The sequence below is a fragment of the Heterocephalus glaber genome, unplaced genomic scaffold (assembly GCF_053883595.1).
Source record: "Heterocephalus glaber isolate CG9 unplaced genomic scaffold, H.glaber_assembly_v1.0 deba00000943, whole genome shotgun sequence".
In the NCBI taxonomy this organism is placed as follows: Eukaryota; Metazoa; Chordata; class Mammalia; order Rodentia; family Bathyergidae; genus Heterocephalus; species Heterocephalus glaber.
Genome location: NW_028258175.1, coordinates 822015 through 847372, shown reverse-complemented (window position 1 = coordinate 847372; position 25358 = coordinate 822015). Strand labels below are relative to the sequence as shown.

Sequence of the window (25358 nt, the reverse complement as noted above, 5' to 3'; positions counted from 1 at the left end):
GGTGCACAACTCAGACCTGGCTGTGGCTCTGAAGATGGACACAGACCGTGTGGTGTCAGGACAAGGGTGATTTCCATTGTTGTCCAGTGATCTTAATGCTGGTTTGTTGTTTTCGTAGTGCTGGCCATGGAACCCAAGGCTTCGAATATGGCAGGCAAAACCTGTACCCCATGACTTTGACCTATCGCTTCAGATCTCACAGACAACCTTGCAAGGTGAGCCTGAATCATGCAGCGGTTTCCTACGCATTCTCAAGTATCAAACTGAGGCCGGGGATTTAGCTCAGTGGTTCTACCCCCTGCGTCGAAGGTGCAAGGTTCTGAGTTTGATCCCCGGGACCAAACAAAACAAAACAAAAATGTAAAATTGAGGCAGTCCCTGTAGACAAAGCCCAGACTTCCTAACATGGCTTTCTACTTTAGCACGGGCCACTGTTTCTCATGCACCCTGCGATTCTACTCCCAAATCATTCTCTGCATTTTCTATTTTTTTGAGACAGGGTCTTGCTTTGTAGCCCAGGCTGGCCTTGAACTTGCAGCGATCTTCCTGCCTCAGCCTACTGAGTGCTGGGATCACAGGTGTGCCCACCCAGCCCGGCGTTCCTTGCATTTTCTCACCTCCATGCCTTTCCTCCTGTTGCTCCTGTCCTCTGGGACCTTCTTCCCCTTCATGTCTTTTCAAGTTGAGCTGCTGCAGATTTCTTCACTCCTGAAGATGGAGGGAAAGCCTCTTAAATATACAGATTACTGGGCCTCTTTACCACAAATTCTGATTCAGTAGATTCAGCCTGGAATCTGGGTTTTTAGGAAATACCTCTCACAATTCTTGTTTTCATATTGGGGAATCATAGCATATTAGGTAGGCTAGGCTGGCTTATGCTGTGTTGGAATGTGACCACTTGGTGGTCTCCGGACAGACCACCAACCACACAAGTAGGAGCAAAATCAGCTTTATTGCCGGCAGCTTCCAGGGATTCGAATCACCTTGAAAGCGTCAAACAGAAGTTTACTCTCATTTTTATATCCTTAAGTTTACTCTCATTTTTATATCCTTGAGTTTCTATGGGAGTGGGAAACAGCAGCTGTAATCACTGGGGAAACAGCCATCAATCTAAACATAATTACATAAGCAAAGGGGCAGTGAAGGGGAGCAGGAGGGCCAGGGATTTAGCTCAGTGGTTCCAGCGCCTGCCTCGCAAGCGCGAGGTCCCGAGTTCGATCTCCGGTACCAAAAAAGAAAAAGAAAAAAAATGAAGGGGGAGCAGGAGGTTTGGCAGGGCTTTCTGAGATGCCTTGCTCTAGTGAGTTTGCATTACAGTAGTGACTACAGTTACAATGTATCTTTCTCAGCAAGCACAGTTACACAGTTAACCCATAGTTGTCCATTTTTACACTGGGGGACAGTTTTTGCTCGTTTCCCCCTTTGAGGCTCTGATTGAAGAGCCTCACTTTTTATATCAACTTTTATTATCAAAATCTGTCTGCATAAACTTTTTATAGACTGATATCCTTTAGCCCATAAGACCTTGGAGGGTGTTTTCCGTTCTACAGTGGTCTCTGTCATGGTGTGCAGAGCCCTGATCACTATGGGTATCAAGCAAGGGATAAGTGAGCAGATTCCAGTAACAGCGATAAACCTTTCTATCATTGTCCTAAAGCCCCTAGAGCTGAGAACCATCTTTTAAACACTTCTCTGGCATCCCACCCTTTCCAGGCCTGGACTGGTACATGGGCTACCTCTTGCGTTTTTCTGCTTTTTCCCAATTATAGGGAAGTTGGCATATGCCCTGTTTCTGCATATGCAATATAATCTTTTAGGGGCTGACTAGTGGATGGAGGCAGATAGGTTTTTCTATCCTAGGCTCAGATTAAGAAATTGAGCCAAGGGGTTAATGTTTTATTTTCCCACCACTCTGTGTTCTTTTTGGTGGGATCCCATGTTTTTGTCTCCCATGGCCATTGATCCCCCATCAGAGTTCCTCCACACACATAGCATGAGGTGACATTTAGTGAGTGGGCCATGTTTTTTGTTAGACCCATGAACAGGTTTTGGGTCACCATAGGAACCTGTGGCAGAGGTTGGACCATCTCTATAGAAGGAATGAAAGAGTCTGAAACTGGAGGTTGGCTAGGGCAAAAGCACACCTCCTGATGTGGGTCAGTGTCTCAGGGTCATAACCTCACCCGTTTATCTGTAGTCTAAAGTCTTTGTCCTCCTCCTACTTTGGGTCCTGGGGTCTCTGATATTGACAGTGACTGGATTACAGACCCTGGGGCCACAAGGGGCTGAGGGTCTCTGTTTCTTTGAAGGAGAAAACTGTCCGCCAGGTGCCCCATTTCACATAAGATAATAGGAGCAACCACTGGCTGGTGGTGGATCTACACCAATCCCATAGGTTATTTTTCCAGACACATATATGCTTGTCATTATTGCTATACTTTTTTCCCAGTGTGTGCCCCCGCATGACATGAAAGGAAAGTGGATCATTCCATACCTAGGGGGAAACATTTGATTAGCTTTTGTTTTTGGCACCGGAGATCGAACTCAGGACCTTGCACTTGTGAGGCAGGCGCCGAAACCACTGAGCTAAATCCCTGGCCCCATTTGATTAGCTTTAAAGGTGAAATTGATAGCTGCCGAGGCATCAAAAAAAATTAGCTCTCCAGGCCTTAATTTTGTGGTTTTATTTATCAAGGATCTCAATTTGTCTCTGGTGTGAGACACACTTGGGATTTTTTTTTTTTTTTTTTTTTTTTGGTACCGGGGATCAAACTTGGGTCCTTGCGCTTGCACAGCAGGTGGCGAAACCACTGAGCTAAATCCCCGGCCCACACTTGGGATTTTAAACTCTCAAGCAGTTCTTATTTTTGGGTTAAAGCAAATGGGTGGGGTACCATCTTTAGGCTTACAGATCTTATCCGTAGTCAAATTAGGGTGCAGGTTTTTATGACCTCTCTTTATAAACATAGTAAGTATGGAAAAGCAAAATAGTCTAACAGAAGCTCCTGTCCGAGTGACATGCAGGCAGGGGTCACAGCTGCTGGTTCCCCTGTAGGAATTACTCCCCCGGATGTCACTCCTGGAGTGGAGGAGATAAGACCCTTAATAAAAGCAACTAATATCAGTAAAACATCCTACCCACAAAAGGAAGGTGAGGACTATCAGACATTTTTTTTGTCCCAATTTCCGTCAGCTGGGGTAGTGTCAGCAAAGTCTATGGCAAAAAGCAGGGAAAGAAATCCTAACACAGTTTAAAGCAAGGCATGACAGCTCATGTCAGTTAGGAACAAAGGTATGCAGTCCTGGCTTTGGCGGGGTCCCCAGGCTTCTGTGTGCGTAGCCTACTCAGCCCCGGAGGGACTGGAGCAGGGCTGATGTCCTCTGCTGGCTTTTTCTTGGTTTCCCTCCAAGTCAGGATGATCTTGGTGCCATGATGAGGGTCTCTGGAGCAAACACCTCCACTCTGGTGTCGCAGCCTTCTTCACCCAACTATGGTGGACCCACCTGGGGACTCCTTCTACTTGGACTGCTGTGGGAGTAGTCAGAATGACTTAATGGACCCTTCCATTTGGGGTTAAGGCTGCCTTGTCTCCAGTCCTTTACCCAAACTGAATCTCCTGGAGAGAAGGGGTGGAGTGGACTAGAAATGCTAACAGGGGCCCTTTCTAAGGCCCAAGAGGTTATCTTTTGGGAGAGCTTTCCTAGCTCAATCAATTGTCTTCCTAAGGTAGCTTCTCCTACTGTCCCTATACTGTGTTCTGGTCCTCTCAGGACAGGGGTGCCCTGGCAAACAGAAGCTCAGAGGGTGAACAGCCTGTGCTCTTGTGGGGAGTGCAATGTGTGTGGAGAAGCACAATAGGTAAGGCCTGGACACAGGTTAGGCCAGCCTCTTGGCAGAGTTTTTCTAACCCCACTTTTAGGGTTCTATTTATCCTCTACCTTTCCTGAGCTCTGGGGCCGACAGGCCGCATGTAAATTCCAATTACTCCCCAATGCCTTTGCCACCCCTTAGACTGCTACTGCCACAAATGCAGGACCCTTGTCTGACTCTATGTTCAGTGCAGGCCCATGGCAGGGGATGATTTTTTGTAGCAGTTTCCGTGTCACTTCTTGGGCTTTTTCTGTCCAACAAGGGAACGTCTCTACCCAGTTGGAGTAAGTACAGACCATGACCAAGGGGCAATGAAGTCTTTTACATTTGGGCAGTTCTGTGAAGTTGACTCGGATATCTTTAAAAGGCACTGGCCCTCTCCTTTGGACTCCCTCTGGGACACCTGATGTTATCTTTGGATTATGTTGAGCATAAGTCATACACGGACAGTTTGGTCAGGGATGTCAATTGGGGGATGTAGAAGTAACGGTCGAACAGAGCCTCTAATTTTTTTTCCTGGGTGGGTGGTCTTACGTGTAGCTTGTACTGATCGAGGCCCCACATGTAAGGTACCACAAATTGGCCATCTGGAAGCTGGCACCATCTGTCTTTTTCCTTCTTTTTTGGGGGGGGGGTACTGGGGATCGAACTTGGGACCTTGTGCTTGCAAGGCAGATGCCGGAACCACTGAGCTAAATCCCTGGCCATCTGTCTTTTTTCTTAATTTCCCCCTCTTGAGATATCTATTGGATCTCCTCTGAGGTGTGCGCTGGTTTCTCGTTGTTTCCCCCCAGGGTACCGAGGGAAAAAGCATGGCATCTGGCCATAAACTTGTGGCCTTGGCCTCTTGGTCTGCCCTGTCATTGTCCAGCTGTTCCTTGAACCCTTCTTTTTGATGTCCTCAGTAGTGGATTACTGTAACTTTCTTAGGAGCCCAGACTGCTTATAGGAGTCACAGTATGTCCTGTGAATATTTTTTTTTTTTCTGTTGTAAGTAACTCTTTCTTGGTGGGCCCCATGTACATGTAGAGTTAGAATGTGAACGTTGGGCCGGGGATTTAGCTCAGTGGTTTCGCCGCCTGCCTCGCAAGCGCAAGGTCCAGAGTTTGATCCCTGGTACCAAATAAACCCCAAAAACCACACACAGGAATGTGAACATGGAGTCTGGGTAGACATTTAGTTTCTTTCCTTTTCCTAACTCTAATGCATGAGTTAGGGCAATAAGCTCAGCCCTCTGAGCTGAAGTCCCTTGGGGTAGTGATCGGGACTCTACAATCCCTTCTAGGGCTGCGTAGCCAGCCCTCTGTTTCCCAGTCTCATCTATGTGGCTACTCCTGTCCACAAAGAACTCCAATTAAGGCCAGTGGAGAGGTTGGTCTCACAGATTTTGCCGGCTGGAGTAAACCTGTTCTATGGCCTCCTCACAATCATGTATGGGCCCTTTTAGCTGGGGAAGGAGGGTAGCTGGGCTTAGGTTGTTAGAGACTTCATCCTGATTTGAGGGCTTAAGGTGAAAGGTTTGTTTAGGCCAGAGAGACCGAGTGCTGAAGCTTTCTGAGGGGCTGTTTTATTTCTCCCCACTTTGTGGCTTTATAGAGGGTCTTAGCTAGGATGGCATAGTTAAGAATCCGTATCTTATAAAAGCCTGATGTTCTCTTTTTTTGGTACCAGTGATCAAACTCAGGACCTTGTGCTTGCGAGGCAGGCATGGTGCCACTGGGCTAAATCCCTGACCCAAAAGCCTGATGTTCTTTTTTTCTTTAGAGTAGGAAAAATTTATTGGGAGAAAGAAAGCTTCTGCCTAAGAAAGACAGAAGGGGGACTGGAAACTGGATTGCCCCACCTGATGTTCTTAAGAACTCTCAAAATTGTCTTTTGTTCACATCCAGGGCCAGTTTTGGATGGAGTCCCAATCCCCCTTGGGGGCCATCTGAATTGGCCGGTCATGGAGCCTTTATTTTTTCTGGGGACAGTCAGGGCCAGGATCAACCATGGAAGTGGCAGTTCAAAATGGATTTTTCTGTCCAAAAAATCAATTTCGGCCCTAAGAGGGGAACTGGACAGTCAGGCATATACAAGAACTGATGGACCACTTTGTGGCCCCCGATTTCCCAAATCCATGCCTGGAAAAAGACTTATGCCTTAGTTTGTCCTGAGGCCCCCTTGATGTCAGTTGTCTTATGGCTGAGGCCCAGTGGAGACTGTCATAATCGAGTGGTTCGTTCTCGTATCGATTAGGTCTGGGGAGTTTCAGCACGATGAAGCCTTGTGGAAGAAGCGGGGTCGCAGTAGGGACCAGGAATTTGGGGCCAAACCAGAGGTCAGACCAGATATGCAGGCGAGTCAGAATGGAGAGGGGGCTCTGAGGACACAGCTGGCACAGGGCCATCCTGGAACTGAAGGGCCTGACACTGGAGGTGCCGAGGGTCCTGAAGCTGGGGCTGGTATCTGCTGCCCGTAAGGGGGAAGTTGGTCCAGGAGCAGGACGCTCAATACATCGCAGGCCAAATCATCTGGATCACCCTCAAAAATGAACGGAACTTTGGCAGGTCTTTGCCTGTTGGGAGGGCTGTTGTGGCGACCCGAACTCAGGAGAGGGGTTCCCTCACCCAAGGAGGTGGACAAACAACTAGTTGTAACTCTGAGTCCACATAAGAGAACTGATCTGGGTGTCTGGGGGTTTTTATAATAACCTGATAAGTCACATTTTTTGGACTAAGGTTTTTGTCGGTTTTTTTAGTGATTCTTATGGGGGCCATCCAACCTGAAAGGATGGTCATTTTATCTCATAAAGGGTTTTGAGTTTCCCTGGAGTAAGTTTTTGACCATAATCTCCAGTAAATCTCTTTTTAAAGTGTTTTTGCTATGGTTCCCACCCATAGGTTTTCTCCCACAGAAATGAATGACAAACAGGACACCAAGCCCTTCATCCATCCCTGGCCTGTCTCCTCTCAGAGATATCTCAGGCTGTCTTAGCACTGGCAGCCAGTGAGCCTGGCTATCACTGCAGTGCTGCCGTAAGCCATGTGAGGTAGCCCTGGAACTGCGGTTTAGGACTCTGCACTTGGCCCGACACTGTGCACCCTGACTGGAGTCAGGAATGCGATGTCCATCTCATTCACACATAAGCACTCACAGACTTAACCAAACAAATACTCCCACCCACCAACAGCAGTGGCCAAACCCGGCTTCCAGTAGCCTAAAGTGTTCCGGTTCACTGATCCCTGGCAGTTACTCTGGGAACACACGGGGTGATCAGTCCTCTTTTGGAGACTCCTCCTTGGATCTCCTCTTCAAAGTGGGGTCCCTCAACCTTACCTTGATTCAGAAGTCTGTGGGCTTGCCATCTGCTGGTAGGACTGCTTTGCCTGGGGGGAGGCAGTCAGCCATGGGTGGCTGTATGGACCCAAAACCTCCTGGCTGGCTCACCAAATGAAGCGTGACCACTTGGGTCTCTGGACAGACCACTGACCACATGAGTAGGAGCAAAAATCAGCTTTAGGGCTGGGGATTTAGCTCAGTGGTTCCGCTACCTGCCTTGTAAGCGCAAGGTCCCGAGTTCGAACTCTGGTACCAAAAAAAAAAAATCAGCTTTATTGCCAGCGGCTTCCAGGGATTCGAATCACCTTGAAAGCGTCAAACAGAAGTTTACTCTCATTTTTATATCTTTATGTTTCCATGGGAGGGGGAAACAGCAGCCGTAATCAGCGGGGAAACAGCCATCAATCTAAACATAATTACATAAGCAAAGGGGCAGTGAAGGGGGAGCAGGAGGTTTGACAGGGCTTTCTGAGAGGCCTTTCTCTAGTGAGTTTGCATTACAGTACTGACTACAGTTACAATGTATCTTTCTCAGCAAGCACAGTTACACATTTAACTGACAGTTGTTCATTTTTACACTGGGGAACAGTTTTTGCTCTCATTGTAATGCACATCTCCCAAATATCAGCAATTTAATATAACAGAGATTTATTTTTGTAGTCAGTTGTCTTGCTTCCCAGAGGACCTGTTCTTAAGGAAGACTCTCTACTCCTAGTTTTGAAATTTAAGCAGAAATCCAACATGCTGGATGCTTGGCTTCTTATGCTTAAGGACCCAGCTAGTTCATCTCTGCTTCCTCCATGCCACAGGACCCATTGTACCTGCTGTGTCCAGGGACAAATAAGTGAAAACCTCTCCATTAGCCAGTGTTTCTTGAGGCACGACTCCATGCTAGGACCATGCTCTGGTGCTGGAGATGTGGTGTACAAAGCAAACATAAGTGCTGTCCTCATGGGGCCAGTGACCTAGTTTCCAAATCTGTAAAATGGCCCTAAAACCCACTACTCAGGCATGGAGGGAGGATTCAATGAGCGCTGATATTCTGGTGCGTGGCCCTTCCTGTCCCATCCAGGATTCAGGTTTGATCTCATTAAGCCCTGGGAATATCCCCCCCCTCAGTATTCGCACTGCCTAGTCTAATCATCAAGAACCTGTAAAGTGAAAATAATGTTAATAATGTGAATAGCATTAACAACAACTAATTTTCAACCACTGAGCTACATTCTTCAACCTTTTTCTTTTTTAAATTTTTAGACAAGGTCTTGCTAAATTGCCCAGGGTGCCCTCAGTAGCAAAACTTGCAATCCTCCTGCCTCAGCCTCTCAACCAAGATTACAGTTGTGAGCCACTGTACCAGGCTGAAGACAGCTAATTTTGTATGCCAAGCTTTGCCTTGGGGTTTTATTGGTACAGACCCATTTTCCATCGCAATGACTACCTCAGCCTACTGCAATCATTACCTCCACTGACAAACGAAGAAACCAAGGGACAAAGAGTGAGTGATACGCTCGATGCACAGGCTGCCATCAATCCAAAGAGAAATCCCAAAACTACCATGACCTGGCTAACTGGCTTCTGCTCCCCTGAGGGCTCACCCAGGCCGATTCTCCACCAGAGCCAGAGTCAGCATCACGCAGCAGACCGGATGACTGTGCTGCTGCTGCGGTATAATTAGGGAACTGATGCCCCACCACACTGAGTTTCCTGTCCACTTACATGGTGTATCCACTAACTTGGAACTTTCCTTACAGTTTCTCAATAAAGTAGAAAAATGTCAGCCAGGTACATTGCCATACATGAGTCCCAGCTACGTGAGAGACTGAGGCAGTGTAATAAAACCCAGTCCTGGGCCGGGGATTCAGCTCAGTGGTTCCAGCGCCTGCCTCTCAAGCGCAAGGTCCCAAGTTCAATCCCCGGTACCAAAAAAAAAATAAAAAAATAAAACAAATAAAACCCAGTCCTTTTAGATGTATTCTAGGTGCTATACATTCACAATTGGTGTGTTTTCTTTTACATTTCCTGATAATTTGTTGCCATGGCTTATAAAGGAAACTTATCTAAAATCTTTCTAGATTGGAGCAAACGTAACTGCACACACAGACTGAGCCGGAGACCCAGGGTGACCTAGGCCTGACTGCTCCTCATACCTTCAGCCTGCATCCCTGTCTGATAGATTCCATCTCTTCATGCCCCTCCCCTCCTCTGAGGATTGAACCCAGAACCTTCGCACTGAGCTACATCCCCAGCCCGTTTTATTTTTATTTTGAGACAGGGTCTTGCTAAGTTGCTGAATTGCCCAGGCTGGGTTCAGAACTTGTGATTACCCTGCCTCATCCTCCCAGAGTGCTGGGATTTCAGGTGTGTGCCTCCACGTCCAGCTTCTATATCCTATCTCCTCTGTAAATGTTTCATCTCCTCCTCCAGGCATCCTCGTAAGCCTAGTTATTTTTGGCCTGGGGCCACTCCTCACTGATCTCCCACTGTGATTCCTCACAGAGCTGGAGCTACTGCATGTCCTGAAGCACACTTTTCTGCCAACTAGCCAAGGTCTCCCTTCCTCACAATGCTCTGCTCGGCCTGACAGTTGTAACTAACACATCTTCAAATGCACAATGCGCAGGTCATGAATGGTGTCCTCCGATGTGTGCTCCATGCAGCACACGCCACCACAGACATCTGTGATGACCCAGCACGTGGCCACTGGCAGGAGTTTTGTAAAAGGAAGGCCTGAGGATGATATTCTGTCATGGATGGAATGCTCACAACCCCGGCCCCCCATCTATATGTTGACAGTCGAATAGTCGTGAGGATATTAGGAGCTTCAGCCTTTGGGAGGGAATTAGGTTTAGATGTGAAGGTGGAGTGTCCATGATGAGATTAGTGTCCTTACAAGAAAGAGTGGGGCCAGAGCTTCCTGTCCGCCTGTGCTGACACAACAGAAAGGTGGCCTCTGGAACCCAGGAAGTGAGGCCTCTGCAGGAAGTGAATCTGCCGTCGCCTTGGTCTTGATCTTGGACTTACCAGTCTCTAGAGTTGGTAGAGACAGCATCTGTGGTGTATGGTGGACCTCTCCAGTGCATGGGATTTTGTTAGAGGAGCGCTCAAGCTGAATGAAACATATCCCTTGACTTACAATTACTCCGAGTACCACTTCATTTTTGCTTTTGTGTTTGGTGGTAGTGGTAGGGATCACACCCATGTCTCACCTGTGCTTTTGCCCCTGAACTACACCTGTAGGCTCTCCTTACCATTCTTTCACTAGGGTTTCTCTCCCCCCCTCCTTTACTTTTATTTTTTCCCCAATGGGGTCTCGCTAAGTTGTCGAGCTGGCTTTGCACTCACAATGCTCTTGCCTCAGCCTCCCAAGAAGCAGGATTATGAGTACACAGCATCACACCGGGCCTTCTTTAATTAGGCCATATTTTTATATGGTTCAAACAGTGAAATAATGTAAGAGGTGTGCAGTAAAATTCTTACTCTAACAACTGTACTAACCATTTTGTTCCCACAAACCACCCCTAGGGAAGTTATATTAGTTTCTTATGTAACTTTTCAAGATTTCATGAGGATATAAGCAAACACACATGCACCTTTTTTCTCTTTTTAAAAGTTTGTAGCAGGCCAGGGATGTAGCTCAGTGTTGCCCGCACCTGCCTCACAAGCACAAGTTCCTGAGTTCAATCCCCAGTACCCCCCCAAGAAAAGTTTATAGCAACCTTTTTTTTTGGTACCGGGGATCAAATTCCAGTCCTTGCACTTGCACAGCAGGCAGCGAAACCACTGAGCTAAATCCCTGGCCCTGCAACTTTTTAAATAATTGCCCAAACTTGGAAGCAACCAAGATGTGCTTCCGTAGGTGAATGAATAACTGTGATACATCCAGATAATGGAATACTAATCAGCACTGCAAAGAACTATCGAGCCATGAAAGGACGTGGAGGAAAGTTAAGTGCATATCGTCATGTGAAAGCCAATCTGCCAAGACCGCATACTGGGTGATTTCAAGTATATGACATTCTGGAGAAGGCAAAACTATGGAGACAAGGTCTCCAGGGCTTGGGAGAGGAATGAAAAAATGAAGTATTGGGATTTTTAGGGCAGTACAGATATTCTGTGTGATACTATGTTGGATACAAGTCCTTATATATTTGTCAAAACCCACAGAACGTACAACACAAAGAATGAAACCTAATATAAACTATGGACTTTAGCCAGTAGTAATGTATTACTTCTTTTTTTTTTTTTTTAGTAATGTATTACTTCTGATTGCTCAATTGTAACAAATGTAGGGCCGGGGATTTAGCCCAGTGGTTCCGTCGCCTGCCTCGCAAGCGCAAGGACCCGAGTTCGATCCCTGGTACCAAAAAAACAACAACAACAACAAAAAAACAAATGTAGTACACTAATGCGAGACGTTAATAACAGGAGAAGCTGGATGGGGTATCATGAGGACTCTATGCCTTCAGCTCAGTTTTTCTGTAAACCTGAAACCAGTTCAAAAAAAAGATCTATTAATTAAAGCAAAACTGAACTGTACTCTATTAGCTCAATTCTTAATAAGTCTGTCCTCGAGGCAGCGGGGACCCAAGGATGGCTGGAGCACCGTGCAGTGATTACTGGGGTGCAAGGCAATCTAGCTGCAGGCTCTCCCCGCCACTTGTCCTTCCGGTAGAGAAGGGAGGAGGACCTGTGTAAACACGCCATGCTTTTTGGCAAACAGCAGGAAGGCAGACAGCTTTCCTTGTAACTGCTTCTTGGCAATTGCCTTCAATATCATATGCAAAAGTGCCCTATCTTGGGGGTATATTCTGGCCTGCTAGTGTGTGTTCAAACCAGGCAGCTTCTCCTCACCTGCTACAGTGCCCATGAGTCTTCATCACCTTCTTTGCACATTCATGTCAGAACGCATCTTCTAGTCTTGAGGATAGGACAGTGCAGGCCCGGAACAAGGAGAAAAGCCGCCCTCCTGGGAGCGCCTGCCCCCAGCCTGACCTGCTCCCCTGCATAGAGCACACAGCTTTTCTCCCTTGCCACACTAGACATGATATACTTATTCTGCACCTTCATATTTAGCAAATATTTCATGTTTATACCTAGTGTGTGCCACCACACCTGGCCCTTTACCTAGTGAGGTTTCTCATTCTTTTGGGAGGGGAGGGCACTGGGGAGTTAACCGAGGGAGCACTGAGTTACATCTCTTTTTTGTTTGGTTTAGTTTGGTTGTTTTTGGTTTTTTGGTACCAGGGATTGGACTCGGGACTTTGTGCTTTCCAGGCAGGCAGAGGAACCACTGAGCTAAATCCCCGGCCCACATCTCTTTTTATTTATTTTATTTTGAGACAACACTTGCTAAGTTGTCCAAGCCAGACTGGAACTTGTGATCCTCCTGACTCAGTCTCCTGAGTAGCTAGGATTACAGGCATGGATCACTATATCCAACCCTAATTCTTTTTGACAAATCTTTGTATCTACTGATGGACAAGTTTCTGGTATTGCAAACAATATAAAAAATACTGATGTAGTAAAGCTGGGCATGGTGGCACATGCCTGTAATCCTAGCACTCAGGAGGCTGAGACAGGATCAGTATGAGTTTGAAGCTAGCCTGGGTCAGGGTGAGTTCAAGTTCAGCCTGAACTACACAGGGAGACCCTGTCTCAAAAAACCAACCAATCAAACAAACAAACAAATAGATGTAGTGAGTTAAAATTCTATTTCCCCACCCCTTGAAGTTGGCATAGACTTGTGACTTCTTTGAATGCAGTACATTGGAGGTAATGTGTAGACTCCGAGCAGGGTCTCAAGGGTACTGCAGCTTCCTCCTCTGCCCTTGGGGAACCCTGAGGTCACTGTCCTGTGAATAAGCCCAGGATAAAAGATCACATGGACAGAGTGGGTCAGCCACCCCGCCAGCTTAGCCAAGAGCCCACACATGAGTGTTCCTGGGCCCGTGATGGGTCATCCAGCCCCAGCAGAGCCATCAGCTGACTAGAGCCACTTGCATAATCAAGGCCAGACCAGCAGGAAAACACAGCCATCCTCAGAATCTGGAATAACAGTAAATGGTAGTTTTAGTCCAGTAATTCACTCCAAATCTGGGGGGTGATTTCTTACGCAGCAGTAACTAACTAACCCAGCAGGAAGATCTTCTAGGGTTTCAGAAGTGGGACTGTTGGTTCAAGCACACGTGCATGATCTTCCGGGTTGTATCATTTTGCTATTCCACCAGCAATGTGTGAAAGTACCTGCTTTACCACAAAAAGTGTCTTTCAAACTTACAGACTTAAACTAATATGATCAATAAAAAATAGTAGTTGAGGGCCGGGGATGTAGCTCAGTGGCACCACACCTGCCTGGCATGCTCAAGGTCCTGAGTTTGATTCCTGGTACTGAAAAAAAGACATCTGCCTATGTTTAAGGCCTCATGGTTTGTTTTTTGTTTTGTAGTACTGGGGATTTAACTCAGGCCCTTCATGCTGAGCAGCACCCCCAGCCCTTCTCTGCCACCTCCCAGCCCTTTTTTGTTTGGTACAGGGCATCCAACTCGGGACCTTGTGCTTATGAGGCAGGTGCCGGAACCACTGTGCTACATCCCCGGCCCCTCCTCCTGCCCTTTTTATTTTTAAATTTTCACCAGGGCCTTGCTCTGTCGGCAAATCGCTCGTGCTGAGCTCAAACTTGCGGCCTTCTTGCCTCGGCCTCCCAGAGTCCTGGGATTAGGTGTTAGCCACCATGCCGGACCCGCCATGTTCTTTGCCTGTACACTGCTGGTCTCTCTTATCAATATATGGAAAATCTAACTGGTAGGGAGATTAGGTGTTTGTATATGATAAGAATTGCAAACATCAAAAAAAAAAAAGAATTGCAAATATCTTTCCTAGTTTGTCTTTTGATTTTTTTTTTTTTGGTACCGGGGATCAAACTCCGGACCTTGTGCTTGAGAGGCAGGTGGCAGAACCACTGAGCTAAATCCCCGGCCCTTTTGATTTTGCTTATGATGTTTTGGATACACAGAACGTTTTACAGACAAATGTACTCGGGGCGGGGGGGGGGGCTACTGGAGATTGAACTCAGGCCTTCCCAATGTGCTATATCCCTAGTCTTTTTTACATTTTTAAAATTTTGTGACAGGGTTTTGCTAAATCACTAAGTTGTCCAAACTGGGGTCTGACTTTTAATCCTTCTGCCTCAGCCTCCCAGAGTGTTGAGATTACAGGCATGCACCACTATGTCTTTTTTTTTTTTTTTTTTTTGCGGTACCAGGGATCGAACTCAGGTCCTTGCGCTTGCACAGCAGGTGGCAAAACCACTGAGCTAAATCCCTGGCCTTGCACCACTATGTCTAGTTGAGACAAATGTATTAATCTTTTCTCTTATAGCCTTCCTCACTCCAAGAGCCATGAAAGATTTTCTCCTTATTTTCTTGAGGTATGTACCCTGACAAACTTCATGTCTGTTATCTTTTCTTTTTGCAGGCTGGGATTGAACCCAAAGTCTTGCCCATGCCAGGCAACACACTAGGTGTAGCTGGGCTACTACACCCCAACCCCTTTCACTTCGAACATTCAAAGTCAAAATACTGGTGTGAGTGACCCAGTGTCACCCATGTGGGGAAGAAGCACAGGAGGAAGAAAAGCTAGTGTAGGAGGTTTCTGAGGAAAGGTGGTGGAGCTGTTTGGTACCTGGTGAGCTCAAGATGTCTGCATGACCTCTCAGAAGCCAACAGAGTTGGAGGTCTGAGCTCAGGAGAAAGTCTGGGGTGAAGACACAGACTCGGAGACCACCATAGGGACATCAGTCACAAGACTGTGTGTAGAACGCAGGCATGGTGGCATGTCTTTAATCCCAGTACTCTAGGAGGCTGAAGGAGGAGGACTGCAAGTTCAAGCCCAGTCTAGGGAGACCTTGTCTCAAAATAAAAAATAAAAAGGGGGAAAAAATAAAAATAAAAAGGGGTGGGATGTAGCTAAGTGGGAACCCCATGAGTTAGATCTAAAAGAAAAAGTGTGAGTATGTGTGTAGAGTTTGAAGAGGGGAAAGTCTCAGAACTCTAGGGAATGGTCAAATTCAGGGCTCAAACATGCTCATGAGTTGGGCATGGTGGCGCACACCTGTAGTCCCAGTTCTCAGGAGGCTGAGGCAGGAGGATCGTTATGAGTTTGAGGCCAGCCTGGGCTACATATTGAGTTCATGGCTATCCTGGATTACAGAGCAAGACCCTGCCAAAACCAAACCAAACCAAAACACATGCTCATGAGATGAGGCCCACCAGGTGCCGTCTCCATGGCCCACGGGGCTCGCCACAGAGATGGCCTCGGAGCTGTCCATAGGGTGAATGCAGGCCCTTGCACGAGACATGTGTGGACATCTTTGGCTTCTGGGGACAAAGAAAACAGGGACAGGGAAGAGGAACAACAACAGGCCGGCAGGCAGTCCCAAGCCCCAGGTGTGGGAGGCCCTCGACAGGGAGGAAGGCCGGGTCAGGCGTGTAGGCTGCCCTCCCCAGAGAGCCTGAAGCAGGCATCACTAGATGGAGGCGAGTCCCCAGGTGCGGGTGGAACACGGAGATCCAGCCACTGGTCATCACCACCATCACTATCATACAACAGCAAACATGTGCACAGCACTACTGCATAGCAGACACTGCTCCATTCACTTGTATCATCTCATCTAATTTTTAGAGTAACCCTTGAGTTTGGTACTATTGTTCTTCCCGTGGGAGCTCTGGCATAGTTAAGTAGCCTGCTGCATAGAGTTAATACGGGAAAGAGCTGGGACCCAGCCACAGTCATCTAGCTCCTGTGCTGGTAGATCAGACCTGCAAGGAGGGGACAGGATGGATCACTAAGCCTCAGGACCAGGCAGAGTCTGAGCTCCAGGCAGACTGGAAGGGGTATACACACCCAGAACCTCCACACCCAAGACCCACTGTACTCAACACAGACTTCCTGGCTGCTCAGACAGCCTGGGCAGCACAAAGGGCTCAGTTGTGGAGGGCCCCACCCGAGCCAGGTCCTGAGATGCTAACAGAGGCGTCAATAACTCCACACTGCAACTGGGAACCTTGAAGGCAACGTGTGGAGAGGCTGAGGCAGATGGCACAGGTGAGGCCAGAGAGTTCAGCCCACAGGAGTAAAAGCCAAGAGGGGGACCCTCAGCAGTCCTCCCTCACCAGGGCTCCTGCCATCACCACCTCCACCATACTGGGACTGAACTGGGTCTTCATCCCCAGCCCTTTTTACTTTTTATTTTTAAACAGGTTCTCTAGAAGTTGCCCAGGCTGGGGTCAAACTTACTATCTTCCTGCCTCAGCTTCCCAGAGTGCTAAAATTACAGGTGTGCTACTACATTCAGCTTTCCAATCTCTCTTGATATCGCCCAAATCTTACCTTTGGAAAGGCAAAAATTGCCAGACCATGTTCTCAGATGGGGAAATTGACTCCCATAGAAAAGCAATGAATTACTCAAGATCACAGGCAGGACTAGGAGTCAGGTCTCCAAGAGCCCTTGCACTGTATCCCTCGGAGACAGGTATGAGAGAGACAGGCAGGCAGGAGGGAAGCAGCAGTTAGAGAGACAGAAGCTAATATGGAACAACTATGGTCGTCAGGGGACCCGGCAGACCTTGGCCTCCTGAAAAGCCCTCCAACCTGCATTCCCTCTGTGCGTTGACCAGGGAGCACCATCCTCACCCCTCCTTCCAAAGCCCAGGCAAGCTGGGTTGTAAAGGGAAAAGAAGGACCCAGGCCTCACACAGAGAATCAGACAGCATGGGACAGTCTCCAGCTGCACAATCACTAAACTTTATTTCCTTTTGGAGACTAGGTCTCGCTATGTAGCCCAGGCTAGCCTTGTAGCAATCCTCCTGTGTCAGCTTCCTGAGTACTGGGATTACAGCCATGCACCTCCATGCCTGGCTGTCACTCAACTTTAGAGCAGGGCATATAGATAAGGGTGGTCTTTCTGCCCACTTACTCTCACCCATTGTACAGATGGGAGACTGAAGTCCAGAGACAGGAAGTGGCTCTCCAGAAGTCCAGAGCAACTCAGGCACAGGCATCCAGGTCTCCTGACCAGGGGATACCAGAGAGGGGGCATTCCTTCCCTTGCTTGAACCTTCACAGGAGTTCTCTGGGGAAAAGCCCTGGGATCCTGAACTAATATTCCTTCTTGGCTATGCGGAGACTTGCTGAGTGACTTGGGAACTCATTTAAGTTCCTCAAGTGCGGGGATTTTCATCTGTTAGTCCCTGATGTGCCTTCAGCCCCTGGGCCATTGTCTGGCCCATTCTATGTACCCAATAAATATCAGACAAGTGAATGTCTAGAGAGGAAGGGTTAGGGAAATGGCACAGAAAAAGCCTGAAGTCTAAAGACCGACCAAGGAACCAGGGGCTTTATCTCAGATACATGAAAGGGCTAAACTAAGGTTCACAAATATTTTGTGAGGGTCCATCATGTGATGGGTACTGAACTTGATTAACTCAGAACCAGACCCAGGTGCAAGGTAGGGGCTGGTGGCATAAACGGCTGGGAAGCAATCCGCACTGCATAATACAAACACTCCTCAGCCGGAGCTGCCGAAGGTGGGCAGTCAGCGGGACTGCGGCGCTCACGCGGGACGCTGGCTGCCTGTCAGAGCCTGCGCCCGGAGTGTGCGGGAGGAGGAGTTCGGCCTCGGTGAGGTCACCTCCCTCCCCCAGATTCTGTGCCCACAAAACCCTGCAATTCTAACACTGAAGACTTGCTCTTATTATTTTCTGCTTTCAGAGTCCCATAAAGCTGACAGCCCCAAATTCTAAGTCATCAGTCTGCCCACGCTCCCGTACCCAAAAGAAATGAAGGCGAATTCAGCAAGGGTCCACCATCCTCGGCCTCGCAGGTCCCTGGGTAGTCAGCACCCTGCGCCCCACCTCGCCGGCACCGCAGGGGCGTAGCTGGTACGTCGGGGTGCCTGGGCGCCTGGGACAGTGTTGCGCGCAAGGCGCCGACAGAGCCGGGCACGTGACAGTCACCTCCTGTGCCGCCGGGAGGGGGCCCGGCGGTCACGTGACGCGGGGGCGGCCTGGGGTGATGTGAGACTTCGTCCTCGTGGATTACGTCCGAATGACGCAGTCCCACCCCTTTGGCAACTGTCAGATTTCCGTCCCGGGACGCGACGGTTTCGGTGAAGAGGGCGGGCTCTTGCGTCCCAGCAGCTTTGCTTCCGCTCGGGGCGTCGCAGCTTCCGGCCCTGCCTTTCCCTCGGGCGAGGAAGAGACGCGCTCTCCTGCGCATGCTCGGAACCGTGCCGGAGGGGCTGTACAGAGGCTGCGGGAGCGGGAGGGGGCCCGAAGAGGGAATTCCAACCTGTGGAGCTTCGAGGGGCCGAGGTCGGCTCCTGCCCATTGACTGCAAGGCGCGGGGCCTCTGGCGGCTCGCGGGGTTGTTGGGGTCCGCAGGGTGGATGAGGGAAGGCAATGTCAGTGTGAGTGGGGTCCGGGGAGTCCGAACTTAGAATCGGCAGCCCTCGGGGCTCGGGCTCCGGCGAGAGGGTGCTTGGGCCGCCATGCGGGACAGGACCCACGAGCTGAGGCAGGTGAGAGGCCGGGGGAGCAGGTCTGGGGCGGGCGGACGGGCTGGAAGCCGGACTCCTGGCTTGGGGCAGGGAGGGGCGGCCGAAGGCGTAAGGAAAATCCCGGAAGCCTGTGGGTCTTGCGAGGCGGGAGCCCCAGCAAGGAAGTGGTGCCAGTGACTCCGGGCCTGGCAGGGGGACAACAGCTCGGACGAGGAGGACAAGGAGCGAGTCGCGCTGGTGGTGCACCCGGGCACGGCCCGTCTGGGGAGCCCGGACGATGAGTTCTTCCAGAAGGTAAGGGCCTGGGGTCTTGGCCTGGCTTCTGGAGGGGCAGGAGGACTAAGGAGCAGCGCGCTCTGGAGCAGCCCATCCCTCCCTCAGCCCTCTCGGTCGTCCTCCTTAGGTCCAGACAGTTCGGCAGACTATGGTCAAGTTGGAGAGCAAAGTCCGGGAGTTAGAGAAGCAGCAGGTCACCATCCTGGCCACGCCCCTTCCCGAGGAGAGTAAGCCGAACCCTGGGCACGCGCATGCTCAGTCCGCTGGGTTGCGGGGGTCGTAGTTCTGTGCAGGTGGTGGCCAGGGTGGATTCCTTGAGCCTGGGGCTGTGATTTTGGTGGAAGTCATAGTCTTGTTTGTGTAGGCATGAAGCAGGACCTGCAGAACCTGCGCGATGAGATCAAACAGCTGGGGAGGGAGATCCGAGCCCAGCTGAAGGGTGAGCTCCTAGGACCTCGGACAGATCCTTCCCTAGGGTCCCGGCCTGTACCTGCTCTGTCTGTGGAGTGCGTTTCCCAGAGAGGCCAGTAATACATCCAGGTCGCACAGCAGGCCTGTGTCTAGAATCTCCGTCCCCTGGCATCCAGTGCACGGTACTTTCCGTAGCACAAGGCTGCCTCTCAGGTTCCTTTATTTACAATGAAACAAATTACATAATTCTTGCTGCCCAATGTGCATTCTTTGGGCAAACAGATGGGGGTTTGTGTTAGGAGACCTCTTCATACTCGTGGGAACCCACTGATGGAATGCAAAGAAAAATAAATTTTCTCCTGTCAGAGATTTAGCATTAGTCCATTTATTTGTTTATTGGGGTATTGGGGATCAAACCCAGGGCCTTGTGCATACCAAGCACACACTTTACCACTGAGCTACATCCGCAGCCTTAGTCGTTCTATAATTATATTTCCCCAGAAGATCTTATGGAGACAAGAACTTCCCTATTTTGTAGCTGGGATGTGCCCCTGGCCCCGTGCCCTGTTTTCAGAAGCCTGAGATCAAGGCCCTCTTCTCCACTTCCCTTGTGTCTTCCCACAGCCATAGAGCCTCAGAAGGAGGAAGCTGATGAAAATTATAACTCTGTCAACACGAGAATGAGAAAAACCCAGGTTGGTCTGTTTTTCCCAGAACTGGGAAATTTCAGCAAGTGTTTCATAAGTCATTAAATGGTAGATGTCTGATGAGATCCTCAACTCCAACCCGATGATTTTCCAAATGAGGAAGCTGAGTGCCAGAAAAAGAAAGAACTCGCTCACGGTGGAGAACCCAGGTCTTCTGATTGAGCACTGCGCTGTAACACCCTGCTTTCTTTTCCTCTTTTCAATGAGAAGCCGCTGTGTCTGCAGACATGACCTAAGTTTGGCAGTGGGAGACGTGCTTTCCAAGAGATGAGATGGGGAATTTGGGCAGGAGACAAAGACATTACTTACGTGGGATTTGGTGCCTAATGGCTCTGCCCAGGAAAGGAGAGAGAGGTCAGAAACGTCTTGGCAGGTTTCTGCCTGTGTTTTGGCCTTAGGCACAGAATCCAAGAGATCAGGAAGAGAAACTTCCCCGGGTGACATCTTAGTAAGGAGGTTTGAAGTGATCTGCCTGTCCCCCTCCCTCAGGTGCCCACTGAGGAGTAGTTTGGGGTTCTTGGAGGTTGGGGTTGGAGAAGGTGGGCCCAGAGCTCAGCAAACAGCCCAGACTGAAGATGGAGAGGTTTGGTCTTCTCGAGAGGATGCTGCTGAGCCCAGGAAAGGAGATATGTCTCTTAGAAAGGTACTCTAACCCAGCACTCAGGAGGCTGAGACAAGAGAATTGCTGTGAGTTCGAGGACAGCCTGGGCTACATAGTGAATTCAAAGCCAGCCTGGATTACAGAGTGAGGGCCGGGGATTTAGCTCAGTGGTTCTTCCACCTGTCTCGCAAGCACTAGGTCCCGAGTTCAATCCCCAGTACCAAAAAAAAAAAGTGAGGGATAACAGAGTGAGACCCTGACTCAAAAAAAAGATACTCTAAGGGGGCAGGGAAGGGACAGGAAGAAGTAAAGCAAATTAAGTTGTGTTATGTCCATGTACCATCTCCCCATGAAGAATGTAATCATGTCCTGTAAACATGTACTAATAAAAAAAAATAATAAAAATAAGATACTCTAATGTGGGCGTGGTGGCACATGCCTGTAATCCAAGCACTCTGGGAGTCTGAGGCAGGAGGATCATGAGTTCAAATTCAGCCTGGGCAACTTAGAAATTGATTAAGATCTTCTCTCAAAATAATAAAGGGGCTGGCTCAGTGCAAAGGACTGCATCCACCCCCCAATACCAGGGAAAAGAAGGAACTCTTAAGACAAAATGACCTAGAGAGGGTGTTTCAGGGGGAACCTCGGTTGTCCTCTTCCACATGGGCAGCAGGGGGACCTCCAGCACAGGAGCACACCTCCATTCAGGCATCGAGTCTGGTGTTTGGCAGACATACATTGAGTGCCTACTGTATGCCAGAGCCTTTTTGGATGAAAATATCCCTATCCTTGAGGCACTTCCATTCAAGTGGGATGAGACAATCACCATAATAAAGGAGTTACTAATTTTAGAGCACAGTAACTATTAAGGAACATAAAGGAGTAGAAAAGCGGTAGAGAAGGTAGGGTTGCAATTTAAATAAGGGGGAGGGGCTGGGTGTAGCTCAGTAGAATGTTCCCTTAGTTTGCACAAGGTCCATTCCTCAGTACCACAGAAAACGAATAAGCCAAGCAGGGCGGTGCACACCTGAGAGACTGAGCCAAGAGGGTCCCAAGTTTGAGTCCAGTCTGGGCAGTTCAGCCACTGTGAAGGCCAGGGTGAAGGCCCCAGGTTTAATCCTCAGTACTACAGAAACACACACAGACATATGCGAGAGAAAGCTTCATTCAGGAGGTGAACAGACTTGAAGGTGTGTGGGGAATGGAGTATTCTAGACAGCAAAAGCAGTGGGTTTGGAGGCCTGCAGTAGGCACGGGCTTTGTTCAGGAGGGATAAGGAGACCACTGGATGGAGGGACAGTGGGAAGAGGAAAGGTCAGAGTGGTAACAGGGCAAGAGCAGACCATGTAGGGAGGGCCATGTACACCCTGTGGAGGCTTTGGCTTCCACTCCGAGAAGTGAGGGAGCGCGACAAGGTAATTGCCAGCTGGCTGAGGCTGCAGGCACCTCCTGACAACTCCAGCGTTTGCTTCCTGTACCCTGGGGGTGCTGAGGCCCAGAGGGGCAAGGGTCCTCCTGTGGTGCCCATGCCATGTTCTCCATCCCCAGCACGGCGTCCTGTCCCAGCAGTTTGTGGAGCTCATCAACAAGTGCAACTCCATGCAGTCTGAGTACCGGGAGAAGAATGTGGAGCGCATTCGCAGGCAGCTGAAGATCAGTGAGTGGAGCCCCAGCCTCTGGGATGGGCCAGGTAGTGCAGAGCCAGCTCCGAGCTTCCCTTTTCCTTCACAGCCAATGCTGGAATGGTGTCAGATGAGGAACTGGAGCAGATGCTGGACAGTGGGCAGAGCGAGGTGTTCGTGTCCAATGTGAGTGGCCAGGCCCACCACCCTCTCCTGGGTTTCCTCTTGCCTCTTGGTGGAGGGCAGAGTGAGGCCCCGAAGGGGATTGAGGAGCATGCCTGGAGTCACCGTCAGGCTCATACCTCGCTCCTAGGCTGGGGGCTGCCCCAAGAAGCCCAACAGGGACTGTAGCCTGTTGCTAGCCTCCCTGCAACCTGTTCCCCCACTCCTGTACACCTCCAGATACTGAAGGACACACAGGTGACTCGACAGGCCCTCAATGAGATCTCAGCTCGGCATAGTGAGATCCAGCAGCTGGAACGCAGCATCCGTGAGCTTCATGAGATCTTCACTTTTCTGGCCACTGAGGTGGAGATGCAGGTGGGTGCCCCAGGAAGCCCCCAGAGAGGAGGCTGTGCAGTCGGAAGCCTCAGCTATGACCTGGGGCTGACCTCCCCTCTCAAACTCTCCTTCACCCTTGGCCATGCCCCCAGGTGGCCCTGACTCCAGCTTAGCCCAGTCCCCAGTATTGTGCCTCCCTCTACAGCTGCCCAGAGAATCACTCCTAGACACGTACACAGCATTCCATGTGGCCTCTAACTTGTGCCCACCCCAGGCACAGCCTCAACCCTGGCTCCTCTTCTACAGACAGAACCCACCATTATGCTTCTAAGAACTTCAGTCAGAGCTGTCCCCTAGAGCCAAGCGTGATTGCACATGCCTGTGATCTCAGCTACTTGGGAGGCTGAGGCAGGGGGATTACAAATCTGAGGCGTCTTGAGAAACTTAGCAAGGCCCTGTCTCAGAATAAGACGGAAAGGGCCAGGGACCTAGCACAGTGCTCCCTAGGATCAATCTGCGTCCTAAAATCTGCCCATGATTGGGGCTCTGGGGCATTTTCCTAACCCTGGTGAGGGGCTGAGGTAAACTTCTGGCCATCCTGGAGGCGCTGATCTCTGTAGTTCTACAGCCTGTGCCCTTTGCAGCTGGAGTCCTGGGAAAGGGCTCTCTTTCAGTGGGAATGCCAGGACTGAAGGCTGGTACTGCCAGCAGGGGCAGGGACAGACAGGGCTTCATAGCAGCTGGAGACCAGCCTAGAAGAATGGGTGAATTCAGACAGATTTGTGAGGGACAAGAGTTCATCTGTGAAAAAGATGTGAGCTTCTGGGCATGGGTGTGCACGCCTGCAATCTCAGCCCTCGGGAGACTGAGGCGGAGGTACACAGTGAGACCTGTCTCAAGTACACACGCACACGCACACGGCTCATCCATGTGAGGCCCTTGGCTCAAGGCTGCCACTGCACATGCAGGTTGTATGGAGCAAAGGAAAGAGGAGCAGGGGCCATGTGATTGAATGGGCCTAGAAGCCATCACTAGGAGTCGGAGCCTATGTCCCACCTGGTCCTGTCAGATCTTGCTGTGGGTTTTCCTACCAGGAGTGCCCTTCGGTCTTGTGGGCTGGCGCGGACAAAGATGCTTTTCCTCCATGGCTGGTCACCCTGGCCTCCCTGAACCCCACCCATTCTCTGAGCAGGGGGAAATGATCAACCGGATTGAGAAGAACATCCTGAGCTCAGCAGACTACGTGGAGCGCGGGCAGGAGCATGTCAAGCTAGCCCTGGAGAACCAGAAGAAGGCGAGGAAGGTGAGCCCCGGCCCTGGCCCTGGCCCCTGGCACCACTGTGATCCCCCTGACCCCTCCTCTCCCGCAGAAGAAAGTCATGATCATCATCTGTGTCTCCATCACGGTCCTCATCCTGGCAGTCATCATTGGCATCACCACAGCAATTGGGTGACGGCACACGTTCTCGGTGAGGCATGGGCCCACCCACCTGCGCCTACATGCCCTCTCGCTCCCTCACACCCTCCTCTTCCTCCTTCCTGTGCAGGTACTGAGAGCACCAGTGCCCCAGGGCCTGGCCTTTCCTCCCAGCAGCTGTGGGGCAGGCAGAGCCTCCAGCAGACCCAGTCCCCACACCGGCCCTGTGCAGGGGCCAATGGCTCTTCTGGAGTTGGCAGCTGCTCATTCATGGGGGTCTTCCCCATCAGGCCACTGCCGGGGGAGGGCCTGCAGTGTCCTATTTGGTTGGGACACATGGTTTTGTAAAAAATTAAAGAAAAGGCTTGCACCCCTGTGCATGTGTGTTCCTGGAGGGGCTGGCGAAGGGCCTCGAGGTTCCCGCCCATCCCCAGCTCAGTCCAGACTGCTCTCAGCAGCAGGACTACAGGCGGCTCATCCTGCCTTTCCGCTGTCCCATGGGGGTGTGGAGAGGGACAGGGGCATCTGGCACCCAGCTCAGCACTGTCCCGCCACTGTGAGTATGCATCCCTGAACACGGCGGGGTCTGCGCCTGAGGTCAGTGGCATTCCTGAGGCGAAGAGCAAGAGGCATCATGAGGAAGACGCTAAGCAACGGGGCCACACAGCGATGGGAACGTCTCGTCTCAGAGGAGACAGTGTTCACTGGAAATGTTAAACGAGGAGGAGCCAGTTATGCAAGGAGGCCCCAGAAGAGCCTGCGCAGAGGGAACAGCAGGCCGGGCCCTGTGACCAGACAGGGGCCCTGCCTTTGATGTGAGCATTCTGCTTAGAGCAGTCGCCCTGCAGCATCCCCGGCTCCTTGGAGCTTCCGGGCTGAGAGCCGGTAGAGGAGCGCGGCCTGCATCCGCAGCCCTGGGGTTGTAGCTGTCACCGCATTGGAAGAGCCAGTCCAGATGCCTACTTTCTGGAGAGGAGCGTGGTGCTGCCCCAGGATGCCAGGCTTCAGAGGAGCCAGCTCCGGGCCTGCTTGCAGGGGGCGGTGCTTCGCTCTGGTCCCCGAGGCTGGGAGATGCAT

The 25358-nt window shown here is 50.3% G+C and overlaps 2 protein-coding genes across 4 annotated transcripts; one reads left to right on the top strand and one right to left on the bottom strand.

The window, feature by feature from the left end:
- Window positions 1-12884: 12884 nt before the first annotated feature.
- On the bottom strand, window positions 12885-18679 carry LOC147828614 (uncharacterized). Its single transcript, XM_087208792.1, has 3 exons — window positions 18019-18679; window positions 15460-15567; window positions 12885-13237 (listed from the first exon to the last, which is right to left on the bottom strand). The coding sequence occupies exons 1-3, from the start codon at window positions 18575-18577 to the stop codon at window positions 13197-13199; spliced, it is 708 nt and encodes a 235-aa protein (XP_087064918.1). The 5' UTR covers window positions 18578-18679; the 3' UTR covers window positions 12885-13196.
- Stx4 (syntaxin 4) lies at window positions 18364-24657 on the top strand. 3 transcript variants are annotated; one of them, XM_013076342.3, is made up of 11 exons: window positions 18364-18767; window positions 18939-19040; window positions 19150-19249; window positions 19387-19461; window positions 20058-20128; window positions 22290-22398; window positions 22473-22549; window positions 22766-22903; window positions 24057-24167; window positions 24235-24333; window positions 24412-24657. In XM_013076342.3, the coding sequence occupies exons 1-10, from the start codon at window positions 18738-18740 to the stop codon at window positions 24316-24318; spliced, it is 897 nt and encodes a 298-aa protein (XP_012931796.1). In that variant the 5' UTR covers window positions 18364-18737; the 3' UTR covers window positions 24319-24333; window positions 24412-24657. The 3 variants fall into 3 exon arrangements, with proteins under 3 accessions (XP_012931796.1, XP_087064915.1, XP_087064916.1); XM_087208789.1 differs by having other exon boundaries at window positions 24235-24657; XM_087208790.1 differs by lacking the exon at window positions 18364-18767 and having other exon boundaries at window positions 19128-19249; window positions 24235-24657.
- The last annotated feature ends 701 nt before the right edge of the window (window positions 24658-25358 follow it).